Here is a 20,290-nt window from a genome sequence, read left to right as displayed (position 1 = left end):
CTATATATATTTAGAGTAATATAAATTGTTTAATATTACAAAATATTCCTTAGCCACCAGATGTAACTTCTCTGTTAGCAATTCTTGAACCATGAATTGGAACAAGAAAAAAAGCCAAGAAATGATCATGACTTTTCTGAGACAAAATTCATTGAGAAGAAATCTACTGAGCTTATGTCAAGAGGATTTGACATGTTCATTAATTTATCTTTTCTCTTTACTAAATATTTGTGTCACTCAAATCCTCCTTGCATTTCTAAGTAGTATTTCCTCCAAGAGTCAGAATTTTAACCCGTTAAGGTGAGTCAAGGGAAAATTAGAAGTGTCCAGCTGAAGTTCTAATAACTGCATACATATTGAACAAACCATTCACTCCAAACATTAAGCAGCACCAGGATCTGCAAAGACTGTGATTTATTCTCTGGCTAGAAGGTATCACTATAGTTTAGGGATGTAGACAACAGGCCAAATTGCCCAGGACTCTATTATACTTCCAAAGCCCTTCCGGTGTCAGAAACTTTCTAAGCTTCAGTTTCTTCTTCTGTAAAAGGGATAACTTCTTGTTCATAGAACCACTATGGAGATTAAATTATATAGCCTGGCACACAGTAGGTTCTCAAAAAATAGTAGCTATTAATATTTACTGGCAAAGAATTGTGGGCACTGGCTGTACTGAATTAGTCGTCAATCTAATGAATATGTACTGGTCCTCCTATATGTCAGGTGGCTGGGCAAAGACTCAGGATTCAAAGGCTACCATTTTGCAGTAACCATATAACATATTTGTGGGGGATACAGACATGTACTATGGAGATATAAAAGTGCCAGGCAAGCACAGCTAATAGCATAGTGAACTTGGCTTGTGAGAGTGGGCAAAGGCTCCATAAAGAAAACAGTATACACGCAACATGAGCACATGAGCAGGAGATTCCCAGTGAAGAATGGGAAGGGCATTGCAGGCAGAGGATTGCAAAGACTTGGGAGTTATGAGAGTATTTCCATATTTAAGAAAAGAGACATGTTAGAGAGAGGAAGAGCAACCATGTCAGGCTCTGGAGATGCTTACATTCAATTGACAAGAAGCTCAAACTGGTTAATTTGTTTTTAAATAGACCTGAGGTGCCATGTTAATCCTTCTACAGTGTGGCTCGAATTGGACTCAAGGAAAATTCCAGTTCTCTGAGATGTGCTACTTTTGAGGAGTTGGCTTACAAAAGATTTGATCAACGCTCGCTCCACAGTACAATAATGTTTGTTCGTTACTACACACCAGTTTTCTTAAAATATACCAAAACTGGCCGGCGGCGGGGGGAGGGAAACACTTATTTTGAACCTCAGACACATGATTTCCAGTTCTTCATTCCCCTATAATTTCTGCCATGGGTTGCCCTTTTCACTAGGAGCACCCAGGGACATATTCTAAAAACTGATGCAACCAAGAAATGTGAGCTTCTTATGTTAATAAATGAAACAGCACTCAATTCCAGAGCTGGATAGGGAAGACAACACAAAATTCCTCTGCAGAAAATATATCCTCAAATTTTGTCAAGTGATGTGCAAACTGCATGAAGTATTTTATTTGAAACTTGTGAAGGTAATATCAAGTCTAAAGTGTTCAAAACAATTAGACCGTGAAGAAGGAAAAGACGTCACAGCCATAGGCAAAAACCTGGGATGAACGGAACCCAACAAGACACCTCCAATGTCTGTAGCAGCCCTCCCAGGGAAAGTAACAGCCTGCCACTCCTCCAGGGGGAAATTCTCCAAGTACATTAGCTACTTTCAACACAATCTCACTGATGTGATGTGGAGGAGGCATGGGCTTCCCTGATAGCTCAGTTGGTAAAGAATTGCCTGCAGTGTGGGTGACCCTGGTTTGATTCCTGCATTGGGAAGATCCACTGGGGAAGGGATAGGCTACCCACTCCAGTATTCTTGGGCTTCCCTTGTGGCTCAGCTGGTAAAGAATCCACCTGCAATGTGGGAGACCTGGGTTCGAGCCCTGGGTTGGGAAGATCCCCTGGAGGAGGGAAAGGCTACCCACTCCAGTAGCCTGGCCTGGAGAATTCCATGGACTATGGGGTATCCATAGTGGTGCAGGTGGGAATCAATCCTCCATCTCCAATAGCGGACAAGCCTTTGAATGGTACAGAAATTAAATCCATCCTGGAATGAGCCAACTGTATTATAACTAACACAACTGACACCTCTCATAAACCATGGATTCAGTTTCTACAGTTTTAATAGTGACTCAGTGTCATGAGAAAACATTTTTTAAATTTACATTCAATTTTCTTCTCTAACTACAGTCTCATTATAATTTCCATTTCACAGCTACTTAGCTAGATTTTATGGACAGCTTGAATTAGAAAACAGCTCTTCAGTAGATTTTTTTTTTAAATAAAAAGAAATCATTTGTTTTTGTTCACTTACCATTCCGTGATTCAGCCACCCTGGGATAAAATTATCAAGCAATTTCGGGTAAATCATCTCTCTGTCATAGGCATAAATGATCCAGAACACCGCTACAACGAACTGGAAGGGAAAAGAAATCCTTTTATTTCAAAGGCACCAACTGTCCACAGCATACAATTGGTTGGTTTTCTACTGTTCAAAGAACCCAACAAAACTTTAATTTACAATGAAAGATAAATCAGTAAGCCAGCTAATAACTGGAAAGATCATTCTAACTTCATCCCATTAGTGGTAACTGTTGGGGTTCTTCCTCTCTCCTTGATTTCCCAACTATGTTCTCAGGCACAGGGCTGTTTGTGAGCGAGACAGAGAGATGGTCTGTCTGTCATCTGGAACAGCTCCCTTCCAGGGCTAATTGTGTTGGTTTGATTCCCCTCAAGAGGGTTTAAAAGTTCATTGGTGGTTTTTTGGATCCCATTCCCCATTGTACATTAGAACACATTCAAGAAGCTGTAGTGTATTTTCCTTGAACCCATCATGTGGTTTAAATTAATCTTCACATTCTCAAGTTTCTATTTCACCACTAACAGCATTGAAATCACTGCTATAAAATGTCCTAAAGTCACATTTCCAGCAAATGTATTAATTTATATAGCTTAAAGCAGGGGCTTTAGTGGCACTGAGAAGCAGAGTGTACGGAGAGGAAAGGAAGATTCCTAATTCTCTTGGAATAGCTCATAAATTCATCTTGATGCCAGGGGTTTATTTTGACCCATCAGCAACCTCATCATCAAAAGTGCACTCAATTGATTATTTTACCTTTCCTCAAACTAATGGAGAGAGAAGAAGCTTAGATAAAATAAAGAAACAAACGGCCCAAGGTCTTAACTTTCACCATAGAATTTTTTTTTAAGTGAATGCTTTTGTAAATAGTCTTTAAATGTAGCATAGAAAAGAGAATGAACCATCTCAGAGGGAGGTCTCAAAGTCTCTTCAGAGTTATGTCTCAAAATAATAAATACTACAGAATGATAAAATGCAGCATGAATATTAAGTAGGAACAATTTTAACTCATTTCTCATAAGGCATCCATGCCCTGACATTTTATTAATAATATCTATTTTATTGCCACTTTGTATAAAACTCCTGCTGTTTATAGCTCAAGGTTATAAACCAGAAGGGTTCCAAAGTTTATTTCCAAGTACATCAGTTATCACATGGATAATCTTAGCTTGAAAAAGTTCACCCTTAAAATCCAGGATGTTATGAACATTTACTGTTTCATAAAACACACTGAATGATAATTACAATAGTAATTGTAGATAACACACGTAGTTTAATACCAGATTAAGACAGTTATTTATCTTGCTTTTGGGGCAACTGTGTTTATTCAGTGGATAAATGCACAAAAAGAAAAAAGAAAAAAAACCCATGTATTATTAGCTTAATGCTAATTATCATCAGGAGCTTTCCAAGTACAACAAACAATTTTAGAATTATCCACAATTTGGGTTTGTTCACTCCACCAGTAACTTCATGTGTACTGAATATCAGGGTTCCCTGTCCTCAGATCTGGGTGGGTGCCATGCTTTATAGCTTTGTTACTCAAAGCGTGGCCCCTGGATCAGCAGCACCCATGCCACCTGAGAGCTTTTTAGCAGAATGCCAGGTCCCAGCCTGATAGGTTTTGATCGTGGATTTTGATAAGATCCTGAGGTCACTCCTGTGCACATCAAAGTTTGAGATGTTCTGCTTTGCAAGGGTCTGCTCCAGCCACCTGGAACCTTCCTCTCTCCCCGTGGAGTGAGGCAATCCCAGGTCCACATGGCTGGTCTACCCAGAGCCTGCAAGCCCCTCCTTTGCTAAACCACATCCTGGGAAGCCATGACCCTGGAATTTCCTGCCTGAATAGGCACGAGTATGCCTCAGGGCCTGTGTGGGTCTCTTTCTTGAGTCTGACCCTGGAGGTAAGACCGTGCAATAAATGTGTGTACTCTTGACCAGAGAGATGGTTAGAGGTATTTGTTTCTGTAGGGTGAGAACCAAAGTTTGACAACTGCCCGGGCGATCCATACCATCCGTACAAAACCATTTCAAATCCTGGATGGAGTCATAGGTGGAAACCTCTTTACTTTTGCCACATAAGGTACTTTAATCAAGACAGTGACATCCCATCACTGTCACAGGGCCCCTCCCACACGCAAGGGGAGGGGACTGTACAGGCCTGTGTAGAAGGGAGCAGAATTTGGGGGCCATCTTAGATTCCTTAGATTTCCATTTGCTTTCTACTCTTCTTTTCCAAAATTGTTTTGGCTATTTTAAGTCCTTTGCTTTTTCACTTAATTTTTCAGAATCTCAGCTTGTGAATTCATATAAAAACATTGTCCTCAAATTCTGACTAGAACTGTACTGAATCAATATATTCAATATGAAGAGAAATGATGACATCTTAACTGTAATGAGTCTTCTATGAGCACAACTATGTCTCCATTTATTCAGATTTTTAATTTCTCACTGCTTATCATTCTGGGTATACAGCTCTTGCACATATTTTGTTTTATCTATCACTAAGCATTTCATGTTTTTTCTGCTATTGTAGATAGCTTTAAACTTCTTTTTTACATTCTTTGTTGGTGGCATATTAAGAATTCCCTATTCAAATTTCTCTATTCTATACAAATGATTTTTGTATATTGACACGGTATCCTGTGTGTATTCAAAATTCACTTAGTAATTTGAGTAATTATGTCATAAGTTACTTTCAGTTTTTATATGAACATGATCTGCAAATGACAGTTTTTTCTTCTTTCTTTACAATTTGTATGCCATTTTACTTCTTTTTCTTTTCTTATTGTACAATGTTGACTAGAAGTGATGAAGACTGAGCATCTTTGCCTTCTTCTCTACTTAGGGAAAGTGTTCAGTTTTTCAGCATTTCAGCTTGATATTAACTGCAGGTATTGCTTAGATGTCTTTTATCAAGTTGAGGAAAATCTCTTCTATTCCTAATTTATGCATGTAATGAATGAGTGATGAATTTTTTCAGATAACTTTGCTGCATATTTTCAGGTGACCATATTTTTTTTCTCTTTTATTCTGTTAATATGATGGATGATAGCAATCGATTCTTAATGTTAAATCAATCTTTAATTCCTGGTCATCATGTATGATCATTTTTATACATTACTGGATTTGACTTGCTGCTATTTCGTCCATCTTTATTCATAAAGTATATCGATCTCTAGTTTTTTTTTAATTTCTCATAATGTCATTTTTTAAATTTTGGTTACAGGATAATCCTGGCCTCAAAAAATAAAGTGGAAAAGTGTTCCCTCCTTTACTTTGTGAAGGACTTTGTGCGAGATTGGTATTATTTCTTCCATACCTATTTGATATACTTTCCCAGTGGCATCATCTGGGCTTGTAAGTTTTCTTGTGAGAAGATTTAATTGTGAATTAAATTTCTTTAACAGATACAGATTTTTCTGCTTTTCTAATTTTTTCTTTAGTTATAGTCATTTGTGCCTTTTGTAGAATTTCTCTATTTCATCTAAAGTCTGAACTTAAAAAGTTGCTCTTAATATTCTACTATGGAAATTAGCAAATGCTACACATCAGATAGCTTATCTTTAGAGAGCCAGCTGTTAATGTTGGCCAGCACACCACTGTGGAGAGCTCCTTTCCGTCACCAGGAACGATCATTTGTGGTGTCCCTATCACATAGAAAGCACTGTGGGGTCAATATTTAATCATGCAATTCGGCCAATCCTCTGACCCCCACCATACCTGGAGGGAATTATATGGGTTATTAAAAACAAAGTGACTTTTAGGAAAGGGTTAGTCCCCTTCCTTAGTGTAACACTAGAAGGTCAAGAGGTACAGCTAACTGAGTAATCAGCCTTCTAAATAATTCTTGAGATTAAAAACACAGCACAGATGGTAGCTTCTTGGCTTCCTGCACTGACATCCTCCTGATGGTATGGTCATCAGCAAACCCAAAATAAGCTTGAACTCTACTAGCAGGGCATGGATACGAACAAAAATAGGTTCTCTTGGACAGGCGAAGTGATTCTGAAATGTCCTACGGCTGTGAAGCTTCTTCCCCAGCCAGGCCCGGTGGCCAGCTCTTCCTCAGCACACACCTGCTGGCACTGTGCTGCCAGGACCAGAACACTGTACTTGGACTGACAGGGGGAGCACCACAGTCGCTGTCCAGCCCTTCCAGGTTCCCAGACAAAATACTTGTGTTACAGTGGTTCCTGAGACCTCATTTGAACCCCTCAGAAGGATTAGAAACCAACACAAAAGAAAACTGGATTCACGCTCTCTTTTTAGAAGGAATTTCTCATACGGAGTCCAACAGAAGCTGAAGCAAATGTTTTAGTTCACGTCTATGAAGAAGCTTTACTGACCGGTGATCAACTAAAGCTGATTAGAGTTTAGTAACACCAATTAGAATGCAAAGCAAGTTGCCAAGACATTTGCCCTGAAGGATGAGAAAAAGTCACTGATCTGTTCAGTTCAGTTCAGTCACTCAGTCATGACTGACTCTGAACTGCAGCACACCAGGCCTCCCTGTCCATCACCAACTCCCGGAGTTCACCCAAACCCATGTCCATTGACTCAGTGATGCCATCCAACCATCTCATCCTCTGTCATCCCCTTCTCCTCCTGCCCTCAATCTTTCCCAGCAGCAGGGTCTTTTCACATGAGTCAGCTCTTCACATCGGGTGGCCAAAGTATTGGAGTTTCAGCTTCAGCATCAGTCCTTCCAATGAACATCCAGGACTGATCTCCTTTAGGATGGACTGGTTGGATGTCCTTGCAGTCCAGGGGACTCTCAAGAGTCTTCAACACCACAATTCAAAAGCATCAATTCTTCGGCACTCAGCTTTCTTTATAGTCCAACTCTCACATCCATACATGACCACTGATCTGTAGATTGGTTCAAAAAGGCCTTTTATCACGATCTCAATTATCCACCATTAAAGAAGGGAGGGAGGAACTAAATGAATGCATCTTTAAGTCTTCAGCTTCAACATGACATGAGCCTATGAAATTGCTTTCCCCCTTAAAACTAATCTATTAATACTAAGACTTGACCTTTTACTGATTGGAAAACATTTAGATTCTCTTTTGGGCTCAACTGCTGTGCTTCTGGGACTTCCGAGGTGGTGAAGAATCTGCCTGCCAAGCAGGAGATGAGGGTTTGATCTCTGGGTCGGGAAGATCCCTGGAGAAGGAAATGCCAACCCACTCCAGTATTCTTGCCTGGGAAATCCCATGGAGAGAGGAGCCTGGCAGGTTACAGTCCATGGGGTTACAAGAATCGGACACGACTGAGCGACTGAGCAGCAGCAGCAGCAACTCTGCTTCTAGATTTCCTTTTCATGATTTTCTTTCCTATCGATTCTTTCCAAGGTCATACTCTTGCTGAGCGGTAATATCTAGACATGTTTCCAGTTGTGATTTCTCTTTGCAAACACACATAGCCTGGGAGTAAATTGTGTGTTCCGGATGATAGCTGGCTTTATCCCTGATGGCCTCCAAGCAGTGAGTGAATGTCTCATTTTGAAATGGCTCTTGTCTTCCTACTTCACACATCTAGGAGATCCTGGGTGCTCTCTTTTTGCCTGACTTCCCTCAGCCATACCTTTAACTTCAGCAATGCACAGTGAAGCATAAGCACTCTGAAATGGTGCAGCATCTTTTGTTTCAGTGTACAATGTGTTACTAGTACTGATTCAAAGAAGTGTGATAAAGAATTCCTCTACTGTAATGATGAGATTGTGAGTTACCTTATATATATATATATATATATATATATATATATATATATATATATATATTTTATGCTATATATTCTGCTCAAATTACTTTAAAACCAGAATCTCCATTTAGAGTTTGTAAAGCACATGTTGATGTTATACCTTTTTCATGGCTTCCATCTTTCTGATAGAATTTATCATTTCTCCATATTTATCCACACTTAGGCCTTAACTAATAGGCTTCCCAGGTGGTGCCAGTGGTAAAGAATCCACCTGCCAAGGCAGGAGATACAAGAGATGTGGTTGGATCCCTGGGCTGGGAAGATCCTCTGAAGGAAGACATGGCAACCCACTCCAGTATTCTTCCTAGAGAATCCCATGGACAGAGGAGGCCAGCAGGCTGCAGTCTATGGGGTCACAGAGTCGGACACGACTGAAGCAACTTAGCACAACACAGCACACAGGCCTTAACTATCTTTTCTGAGTAATAAATGTGAGAATAAAAAAACCCAACTCCTACAAAATCTATGAGTTGATGCCTGCCTTGATTTCCAACCTTCATTTATACCATATTCTTTCTTGCTCCCTAAGCCAACTGGCAATTTGATTGTTCCTAAAATTCTTTATGAGTTTTCCTGCCTCAGAGCTGTAGCATTTTCCACTCTACACCAGGAATGTTCTTTCCTTGTTTTCATGTGGCTGGATTCTCTGTTCCATCAGCCTGAGGTAAGCCACCACCTCTACATGGAAGCCTCACCACTGGTGCATTATTTTCTGTCAGAGACCCTGATAGAAAATAAGCTCCTTTTGCTGGTGTTCAATTGTTCACTGTCTGGATCTTTTATGAGAAAGTGAAGTCTTAGGAAACAGGAACTTCTTTGTCATGCTCACTGCTGTTTCCCCCTGCCTGGTACCTAACATGTTAGTGGTGTAAAAAAAAATTGTTGAATAATGAATAAAAGTGGGTTGCTGCTTGTATGTATCAGACCACATCTTCCAGAGAAGCAAATACCCTTTTACTCCTTCAATATTCTTACTGACCTAAAATTTCTCTATGTTATCCACAATTTTTGCCCTCCTGTCTGTAAGGAGATAAGCCTTTCTTTCCAAGGTTTTTCTTCTAGCCCATCTCTTCTCAGATCTTCTATCCATTAGCTCCTCTTTACCTGTTTAAGTCCTTCTATTATCTTGAAATGATCTTTCCCTGAACTTCAAAATTAAGATGGAAGACTAAAGGCTCTCTTTCTTGAAATCAACCAAGAATAAGAGGAATGAGAAACAAAGAGACCAACGGGAGAAGGAAACGTCCCTAATCCAAACATCACTCTACTCAACAGGCTGCCAAGTGTTAGGAAACTTGAACTGGGCCAGGAAGAGACTCTGACGTAAGAAACAAGATCAGAGGGCTCTGTGGTCCAGTGAGCAGAACAGAGAGATCCTACAGGTGGCCCACTGTAAGAGACATGCAGTGACCTTTGCTGGGAACCGGAGGTCTGAGGTGCATGGGAGCCCTGGGGAATGTTCAGGGGTCAGAGGTGATGATGTTCAGTGTGGAAGTGGGCCAGTATGGTATCTCTGCAAGAAGCAGGATGTGGTCATGGGAGGTAAACAAGACAGGATCTGTGATAACCAGCCTGAAGGGAGTGCTCCTGCTCACCTGATGAAGACCAAGCTTCCTATAACCAACCACGCAGCAGGACTGGGAGCAATATGCGTCAAGGAGAGAGAAATGACTCTGGCCCAGAAAGAAGCCATTTTCCAGGGGACAGCAGTGGTGGGAAACAGAAATTCAAGCTGCCCTTTGTAAGTTCCTAGCCTGTCTCCAGTTCTAGCTTTTCATAAAAAGCTAGACAGGAAGGACAAACAGATTTACGGATGAGTAATCATTAAAAAAAAAGAAAAGCATGAAACATATTCATAGATAGCACAATAAAAAGGACAGAGATAAAGCTGAATATGAGCAAAATGGGAGAGGGCACCTGAACAATGCAAACCAGAAAATGTATTCATTAATTTATGATCAAATAATTCTGTTTAAAAAAAGCAGTTAAAGAGGAAAAATTGGGACTTTATAAAGAAGAGATGTTAGAGCAAGAGGATAAAACCGAATAGATAGAATTATTGAAAGAAATAAAATATAAAAATTAAAACCACATAAAACTGAAAGTCGCATTATAAGCAGTAAAAGGAAAAACTGCCTTTGGTGTAGACAGTGGGGGTTTAGCTCTCTGCAGTCTAGAGGACTAGATACACCGAGAAACCTTTCTGCTGTGAAACGCTAGGTCCTAAATAAATTATGACAAATATACTTTCAAATATATTGCTGAGCAGACAAGAAAGGAAGGGAAATCACTAGGAGCCGAAAAACCCATGCAGACAAAAAAAGAACAGGAAAAACCTGAACAGTAGCAAACACAGAAACTGAGCCTGCCCCAGAGGCAAATGGCAACACTAAAATCTGAGCGTTCCGTGAACTATGGCCACAGAGACGGATGACAGTGGCCTTAGGCCCATGCAAATCTGTGGAGTGGGTCTTGAACCTGAAAGGCCTGGCCCACAGAGGGTCCATACCTTCTATGAAGGGATAGGGTACAGAAAGTGCCCTTTATCAGTTCAGTTCAGTTCAGTTGCTCAGTCGTGTCTGACTCTTTGAGACCCCATGAACCACAGCACACCAGGCCTCGCTGTCCATCACCAAATCCTGGAGTCCACCCAACCCACGTCCATCAAGCCAGTGATGCCATCCAACCATCTCATCCTCCGTCGTCCCCTTCTCCTCCTGCCCTCAATCTTACCCAGCATCAGGGTCTTTTCAAATGAAGTCAGCTCTTTGCATCAGGTGGCCAAAGTATTGGAGTTTCAGCTTTAGCATCATTCCCTCCAAAGAAATCCCAGGGCCAATCTTCAGAATGGACTGGTTGGATCTCCTTGCAGTCCAAGGGACTCTCAAGAGTCTTCTCCAACACCACAGTTCAAAAGCATCAATTCTTCAGCACTCAGCTTTCTTTATAGTCCAACTCTCATATCCATACATGACTACTGGAAAAACCATAGCCTTGACTAGACGGACCTTTGTTGGCAAAGTAATGTCTCTGCTTTTTAATATGTTGTCTAGGTTGGTCATAAATCTCCTTCCAAGGAGTAAGCATCTTTTAACTTCATGGCTGCAATCACCATCTGCAGTGATTTTGGAGCCCAGAAAAATAAAGTCAGCCACTGTTTCCACTGTTTCCCCATCTATTTGCCATGAAGTGATGGGACCGGATGCCATGTCAGGGTTACATAAATTACTTTCTAACTGCTAAGATTGTTTTAATCAAAAGGCTTCATTTCATTGAAATTTATTCTGCACCTAGATCTTCCATTTACTTCCTTTATCTTTGTATTCATGGAAGCTACATGCGGTAACTAAGCAAGTTTTGCAAAGTCAGAAAACAAATTTTATACTTATATCAATTAACTGTAGTGGATACTGTAGTACTTCTCCCAGATTCCCTCTTCAGGGCCTGTGCATCCACCCTGCAGATGTTGGGAATATCCATTGCTGGCCGCTGTCAGCTGCATCCCTCATTAGAATTGCCCTCAGCTGCAGGGAAAGGTCTTGCCTAAAGCCATGACCCCTTCCCAGGGGCCTCAATTTAAGGCTGCTCTAGAGCAGGGATGACCCTTCAGAGTTGCCTTAAATTGAGGCGAAGCGGCTGGATCTCTATGTCCTTGGATTTAAACTGCCCCTGGGAAGAGAAAAATGGATCAGAGATGGAGAAAAATTGCCAAAAATCATGGATCTAACACGACATATATGTGATACTACAGGACAGTAGAATGGAACAAGTTGGAAGACTCATTCTTCCCTTCAAAGTTAATAAGCACATTCATGGAACTTCAAGCATCTCAACAAGGTTGATGTGACCAGGTACACCTTCCTTCTGGCAAATTCACATCCAAAGGCCAGAGAAGCAATACTTTTTTAGAATATTGGCTGGTCCTAACTGATAATTGGGTCTTATCTTGCCTCATGGAGCCATGCTACCTTCCATACTCAAAGTTTAGTTGACAGGATCTCTGATTCTTATGTCATCTTTGAGATGCATGTTTTTCCCTACAACACCAGCTTGTGGGGCTGGGGCCCTCTGACCTAGAGTCTCCAGACTCTCTATCCAGGGTCATGCCCTGTATAACCCCTGTGCCTACAGGCTGCAATGGCACCAATCACATGGTTCCCTTGATTCCGGCTCTTCCCCCGAGACTCAGGCATCTCTGCCTGGCCTGTTTGAAACATGAAAATGATCAGTTTTTTTAAAGTTTGCTTTTCTTTCCCACCAACAGAATCCAAATTGCCTGGGGTTGGCCCCTATTCGTGGCAGTCTTCTTTTGTGAAGAGTGATGTTTGGAGGCTTATTATCACATTGGATTGAGAGCATCCTAGAGGTGGTGGGCCTGGCAGGAAGGTGGTGTGCACTGTGAGAGGGCAGGGCACAGAAAAAAGGAGGCTCTGTGGGCAGACACTCTGCGTATCCCACTTTGTGGTCATCTGCCAAACTTACAGAAATAGGGACAAAACACAGATCGCCTTATAATTGTGAAATCAGGTCAGAAGTTGAAATCTTCCCATAAAGAGTATGAAATAGACATAGATGGATCACTGATGGTCTGTCTCCAGGCTCACACTCTTTTGCTATCTGGTCACCTTATGCCTTACGCAGGTGAGGTGACTCCAGAAGGTGGGTCATTTTAGCATTCTAATAACTAATCCTCCTTTACGGGGTTCAAAGTTGTAAATCGATCCATTTTAAACTGAATTCCATACCTAAATAAACTGAGCAAGGCTTCTCTTCCTCTCTGTCAAGTGATGGTAAATAGGATAATTAAACAATCCAGGAACCTCACACAAGACTACCTTATTATGTTAGAAAACCACTGCCAATCGATTAGCATTGATATGCGTTTCTTTCTTGAAAAACAATTTGGACTTTTTGTCATAAAATCCAACTCTTGCCATCTCTCTCTTTTTAATAAAAGGGGATTATAGTCTAGTTATTTAATGATTATATTAAAATGAATATTCACAGATAGCTATTAGTACATAAGAGAGACAGCCAGCTAACTGCAACTTGAATTTAAAGTTCCACCTGAGAATAAAGAAACATCTAAAGTAATCTAATTGAATGAAAGTTAATTACGTAAGTAATTAGCACATCCTTTTGCAGAAGCATCCTAAGTTAGGTGGCTATGCGTCAATGATTGCCTGTATTCAGTGTCTCGGGTATAGTATCAGAATGGCCTGACCAGAACACTACTGAACACTGGAAGACAAAGCCTGAACAAGCAGATTAAAGATGCCCAAGAAGAATTTGTTAACAGGAGCAAACTGGTCATCATAGTGTTTAGGCTTATGGGTATTAAAGAATAAGAATTGTCTTCACAGGGCACCCAAAGCTGATGCTCTTAGACAATTCACATAGAGTGAAAAGGGAGGTGAGAGGCGGGTTAAGGATGCAGGGGGCACATATATACCTGTGGCTGATTCACGTTGATGTATGGCAAAAACCATCACAATACTGTAATTTTCCTCCAATTAAAACAAATTAATTAATCAAAAAAAAACTAAGTTAAAAAAAAAAAAGACTTGTCTTCAACTCTGTATAGAGGAGGGGGTCCTCTGGCCACCCAGGCCAGCATTCCAGTCTACCTAGCAAGTCAATCCTTGGGATACAAAAGGATGGCTCAGATCATAGTAATTTGACTACCCACCACTATCATCATCCAATTATCCCCTGTGCCTTGATTTTGAGTTCGCTCAAGATTCTTCTGGCTACTCTTTGTTATCTTCAAAGTTGTTCTGCCCCTAGGAAAAGCTTACAGAGACTCCAGTTGGCCTGACAACCTTTTATAAGTATAAATGACTTAATTACCTTTCTGAGCTACACTTCAGTCTATATTCATTTAGTTAACATAAGTTCATTTACTGAAAGAAGAATTCCTGTAAAATAGACTCACAAAATTGAGTGTCTGGGTCTTTGGTCCCTGGCTATAATGGTATTGGAGTACTGTCCCAGCTGGGACACCCACAAATGGCCATTCACTGCCTTTGAATTGCTATAGAGATAAGAGAGGGAGGAAGCCAAGGTTTTCTGTGTTTTGTTTATTTTAGATTTATGCATGAACAATGAAAACATGCAGCAAGTTCTATCCACAGTTTGCAATGGGAAAAGACCCTTTGCAGAGGTTGGTGTGTTTGTTTTTTAGTATCATAACAACATGCCAATGTTCCTTCATTTTCCTGCTATGAACAATTTATCCATTAAATTCAGAGCATGACCATCCTAAATGAGAATATATCTGCAAATGAGAACACATGTGCAGCTTTCCTATTACAAAAGCAACAAATGCTTGTTGTGGCAAGTTGTGTGGATTTTCGTTTTCACCTTTAAATCATTCTGTGATGATCTATGCTGTATAAACAAAGAGGAAGGAGTCAAAAAGCAAATCATTTTTGGAACCGAAATGGCTCAAAGATGCTTGCATGCAGCCAGAGCGTCAGCAATCCATCTGCCTGACAGCACTTCAAGAGTTTTTTTTCTTGGCATTTGGTCTACCTGAACTCCCTGTCATCTGCTAAGGCCCTCCTCTAGCACAGCTGACCAATTACGGACTTTTTGCGGGGGGCGGTTCAAGAACCCTTCTCGTCAATTAAGAACCAGGAGGTTCTACTAAACTAATTACTTTGAGGATCAGCATCTCAGGAAGGTGCCAAGACTGGGGAGAAACATCTGTTTTGATGCTGATCTGCTCACAGAGCAAAGAGACCCAAAGAAAATCTACTTCATATGGATGATCCCCCAGCCTCAGAGCTTTCTTTCTTTCTCCTCCTTACTGTCATTTTTGCTTGAGACTCTTCAGGCACAGAGCATCAGACATTTCTGACCGGATCCAATACGACAGGCATTATTCTCTAGACAGGACTGAGCAAAACGAGAAGGGGCTCTGAAGGCCAGCACGGCAGCAGCTTCCCCTCCTCGGTGCTCCAGTCCTCTTGCCAGCATCACTGTCTGTAGGGATGAGGGCATGGCAACTGTCTACTGCCGTTTGTTTTTATGAGATCCCCTAATAGAGTAACGGCTTCCCAGGTGGCTCAGTGGTAAAGATTCTGCCTAACAATGCAAGAGACACAAGAGACGCAGGTTCAGTTCCTGGGTGGGGAAGATCCCCGGAGTAGGAAATGGCAACCCACTCGTGTTCTTGCCTGGAGAATCCCATGGATAGAGGAGCCTGGCAGGCTACCGTCCAGGGGGTTGCAAGACATGACTGAGCCTGCAATGCATTTATGCACTAACAGAGTAAGTGAAATGGTGTGAGAGCATTTAACATAGTATCTGGTGTATAGCACTCAATAAATGTTAACTGAATTTGCCAGAAGATCTAGTTTCTCCCCATTTTCCTGGCTTGCCTCATTTTTTTCAAGAGAAAGTACATAAGTAAGTTGCTCTGTGTACCCTGCAGCGTAACACAGAAGACACTTATCCAAATAGGCAAAATGATTTACAGGTGGCCTTGCTGAAGGATGCCGAGGCCGAGAAGACTGGGCCGCTTTGACGAAGTGATTCGACTCAGACCATCTCAAATTCTTGTTGAAAATAGGAGGGGGGATAAATCATAAATTTTAAAAAGGAAAGCAGTTTAACCAAAAGCTCTTGATGAAGCTGAACAAGATGGCCCTTAGGAATCCTTAGTCAAATATTTCACTGGGTAGGCGCAGTTGATTCATTAGGCTACCCATGCAGAGTGCATTGGATCATTTCTTCTCAAAAATATTCTTTTGCAATTGTGTACCTCTGAACTACATATGCCTTCTTAGAAACCCAGAGATGGTTTACAGATGCTAGATATATTTAATAGTCATTTTTTTAATGTAGCTAATTCTACTGACAAAACCTTATTTTCACATATTAAAAACAAACATATTGGGTAAAATATATGGTAGCTTAAATCTGGGTCCAATTGTTGAAACAAGAAGACAAGGCAGGAAGACGTTCTTTCCTTGCCAAAATTTATACTTTATAAATTAGCCCATAAAACCGTATGAAACCATTGGCTCTATGGTGCCAAGGAAATAATATATCACAGGGAAACAATAATAAGCACAAATGAACAGGCTTTTGTCAAACAGCCTCAAAGAAAAGGATAAACAGTGATTTCTGAGTCACATAATGCCTAAGTCCCTTTCTCATTTTTGATGTATTATCCTAAATGAGAAACTGTGGCCAGCTTGGAGTTCACGTATATAGCTGAAAGTGTCTATCAGGTGAATGATAAAAAGCAAGATTGGGTCTGGATTGTCAAAAAATTTAGAGTACTTGCGAAAAGCTTCACGATCAGAGTGCTTGTGTTCAAGCCCAGATGGCACCATTTCCTAGCCATGGACTTCAGGCAAGGGACCTAGGAAATGGGAACCCTGTCGGTCAAGCTGTACGACAGAACCCTCTTCTGTGGAGTAGGAATGACAGACATTCCTACCTTTGGGGACTCTGAGGATTAAATAACAGACTACAGCCCTTAGTCTGGTCCACAGCAGTACGTAGGAGAAGCAAGTTCTCATTCATAGACTTTTCAGGCTCTTGAGTTGCTATGGGTTTTGTCACTATGGGAAGGGAGACGGCGAGAAGTTTCAGAAGGTAAGCTATAAATGGAACTGCTGGTCCCCAGCAACTGAACAGCTGGAAACAAAGAAGAAAGGCGACAGCAAATGTCTCCAAGTGTGCGGCAACTTCTTTAGAACTCTACGGTAATCTGAGAGGGAAATCTACATTCTACAGGTAGAATTTCTCTTTTTTTTAACTTAATGAAAATGATTTTTGGTGCTTCCCAGGTGGAGCTAGTGGTAAAGAACCTGCCTGCCATGCAGGAGACATAAGAGATAATGGGTTTGATTCCTGGGTTAGGAAGATATCGTGGAGGAGGAAATGGCATCTCACTCCAATATTGTTGCCTGGAAAATCCCATGGACAGAGGAGCCTGGTGGGTTACAGTCCATGGGGCCAAAAGAGTCAGACATGACTGAGTGACTGAGCATGGCAGCACAGCACAGAAAATGATTTTATTGTAATGATTATATGTTTATTTCAATGTGCAGTAGAGAAATATAACCAGCATGTCAGTTCCCATCATAGATATTATGGTTAGGACAAAGCTAACCCTGAGTATTTAAAGCATTTTTCAAATGCAAGTTGATTAAAGGTAAACAATGCAGGTCCCAGTTGAGACTCTGGTTCATAAGTGATGGAGGTCGGGGAATGCCAGGTAGGGGCTTTCACCTGCCTGACAGTGCTTTGGGCTTTTGTTCGGGGGCTGGGGATCCTCAGGATTCAGGGCAGGTAGACATGCAGGGACTAGGGAGCGAGAGTGTCAGGAGCAGCATGGGAACCTGAAGGATGCTCTCTGGCCCTTGGACCACTCTTCCGTCTCTGCAGTCAGAGACAGCAGCCTGGGCTGCAGGTGTGATTTAGGAAGTAGCACGGCCCAGGATGTGACCATGGGGAGTGGTGGACCAGTCAGACAAAAATATTACCCTATCAATGATTCTAGGGACCATCTTCTTTTGTTGACTCCATGCTAATTTTGACAGCCATCTCCTGGGCGTGAGCACTCGTGTTATTTTCTTGGCATGGGAGCGCTGAGGCTGTTTCTGTTAAGTTATTTGTGTTTGTAGGAAGGCTATCATTCTAATTTCATAGTTGACTGTGAAGGTGAAGAAAGGGGAGGGGCCCTTCTTAGGATTAAGAGGTGAGGTGATAAAAATGGGCCCAGAAAACTCTTCTCCACACGTGCCTTGCTACCTGGGCACACCACTCATCTATGCTGAGGATTCTTTCCTATTTCACGTCCCTCCCCAGCCTTTCCTTGGGAAACAACACGCAGTGGTGGGAACTCAGAGAAGCAGAAGAGCAGATGGGATGGAACGGCCTTTTCTGGTTCCCTCTGGGACACAGCTCCCTTCATTTCCCTCATGTTGCACCAAACCTCTGGGGCCACCACAGCCCAAACTTCTGGTACATATTGGTCCTCATGGGTAAATGAAGCACAGACCTAAGCAACAGGGTAAAGGGACATTTTGAAGAGGGAAACTTCTTGGGAAAGTTTTTTCATCAGTGCTTAGCAGACAGAGGGCAGGGCCACCTGTGAACTGTGGGTACACACAATCTCTCCCCTCACCATCTCTCATCTTCCCACCTTCCCACCTGTGTCTCCAGGACACATCCCCCTAAAGCCAGAATCATGCCTCCACTTTTGTTCCCAGGAAAGTTTGAAAAAGGCAGGATGAATGAAAGTCCTATCTGGGACTGGCTTTGTGGCAAAATAAGCAAATCATTAGCATGGTAATTGCACAAGGAAAAGTTAATACATTTTGTGTAGGTGGAAAGTCTACTAGCTTCTTCCTTGGGGGGAAATGTTCCTTTTCATATTGGCTGATTTAACCCAGCACATTTTGATCCAGCTAAAACAGGTAAGAGTTACCTCAAAACGCCCACAGGGGCTGTGTAGTAATTTCAGGAACACCCACACAGCAAATTGTTGTTTCTTTTTCTACAAACAAGGAGATGGTTCTGAGGCAGAGGATGGCGGGGAAGGGTTAAGAGAGAAACTGAACTAGAGGGGTAGGGAGGGAGGGAAATATGCAGAGAAGGAAGACAAAAAATGAAAGTGTTCCTTTTTTCTTTCCTTAAAAAAACAAAAAAGAAGATATTACTGCATCTTGTTCTTGGTCTCCCAAACAACAGCATACAAAAGATCCTGGTTTGGGGCAGGGGGGCTCATATTTTTGAGAACAGGAATCATATACATTATTAGTGTAACTGAATTAACATTAATTATGATAATTATTTGGAGAAGGCAATGGCAGCCCACTCCAGTACTCTTGCCTGGAAAATCCCATGGACAGAGGAGCCTGGTGGGCTGCAGTCCATGGGGTCGCAAAGAGTTGGACACAACTGAGCGACTTCACTTTCACTTTTCACTTTCATGCATTGGAGAAGGAAATGGCAACCCACTCCAGTGTTCTTGCCTGGAGAATCCCAGGGACAGGGGAGCCTGGTGGGCTGCTGTCTGTGGGGTTGCACAGAGTCGGACATGACTGAAGCGACTTAGCAGCAGTAGCAGCAGCAGCATGATAATTATTGGGCTTCCCTGGTGGTTCAGATCGTAAAGAATTTGCCTGCAATGCAGCAGACCTGGGTTCAATCCCTGGGTTGGGAAGATCCCCTAGAGAACGGAATGGCCACCCTCTCCAGTATTCTTGCCTAGAGAATTACATGGACAGAGGAGCTTGGCAGGCTATACGGCCCTTTGGGCTGCAAAGAGTTAGACACGACTGAGTGACTAACCAGAGAAGGCAATGGCACCCCACTCCAGTACTTTTGTCTGGAAAATCCCATGGACAGAGGAGCCTGGTGGGCTGCAGTCCATGGGGTTGCTAAGAGTCGGACAGGACTAAGCAACTTCACTTTCACTTTTCCCTTTCATGCACTGGAAAAGGAAATGGCAACCCACTCCAGTGTTCTTGCCTGGAGAATCCCGGGGATGGGAGAGCCTGGTGGGCTGCCATCTATGGGGTTGCACAGAGTCGGACACGACTGAAGTGACTTAGCAGCAGCAGCAGCAGAGTGACTAACACAATCAATGTTAATTATTAATAGCATAATTAACTAACAATTCTACTTTTTCTCGATCATATATTTCAAATCTATATTTTGCTTATGGATATAAGTATGAGAAAAAGATATCTTCATTTTCTAAGATATATCTGTGGCCCTTTTGCCCAGAGAGAGTGGGAACTCTATGAGTTGGTCCAGAGGACATGATACTTCTCTATAATTTCTAGGGGACTATTATTTCTTTTTAATTGGAGAATAATTACTTTACAATGCTGTGTTGGTTTCTGCCATACAACAACATGCATCAACCATAAGAATACATATGTCCCCTCCCTCCTGAACCTCTCTCCCAACCTCCACTCCATCCTATCCCTCTAGGTTGTCACAGAGTACCAGGCTGAGCTCCCTGTGTTATAGAGCAACCTCCCATTAGCTACGATTAGAGGCAGATTTTACTCA

The 20,290-nt window shown here is 41.8% G+C and overlaps 1 protein-coding gene across 4 annotated transcripts in view; it reads right to left on the bottom strand.

Annotated features, from left to right (window-relative positions):
• The window catches only part of AIG1 (androgen induced 1), a 272,208-nt gene that overhangs the window by 157,965 nt on the left and 93,953 nt on the right, over window positions 1-20,290 (bottom strand). For all 4 annotated transcript variants that reach the window (XM_086318129.1, XM_086318130.1, XM_086318132.1 and 1 more), the window contains exon 3: window positions 2,434-2,535. In XM_086318129.1, coding sequence (XP_086174255.1) covers window positions 2,434-2,535 — 102 coding nt within the window. The remainder of the gene's footprint in view (window positions 1-2,433; window positions 2,536-20,290) is intronic.

The sequence above is a fragment of the Bos grunniens genome, chromosome 9 (genome assembly GCF_055505025.1).
Source record: "Bos grunniens cultivar Pamir isolate PY7600 chromosome 9, Bosgru_T2T1.0, whole genome shotgun sequence".
NCBI lineage: Eukaryota > Metazoa > Chordata > Mammalia > Artiodactyla > Bovidae > Bos > Bos grunniens.
This window is presented reverse-complemented; position numbering and strand designations above follow the sequence as displayed.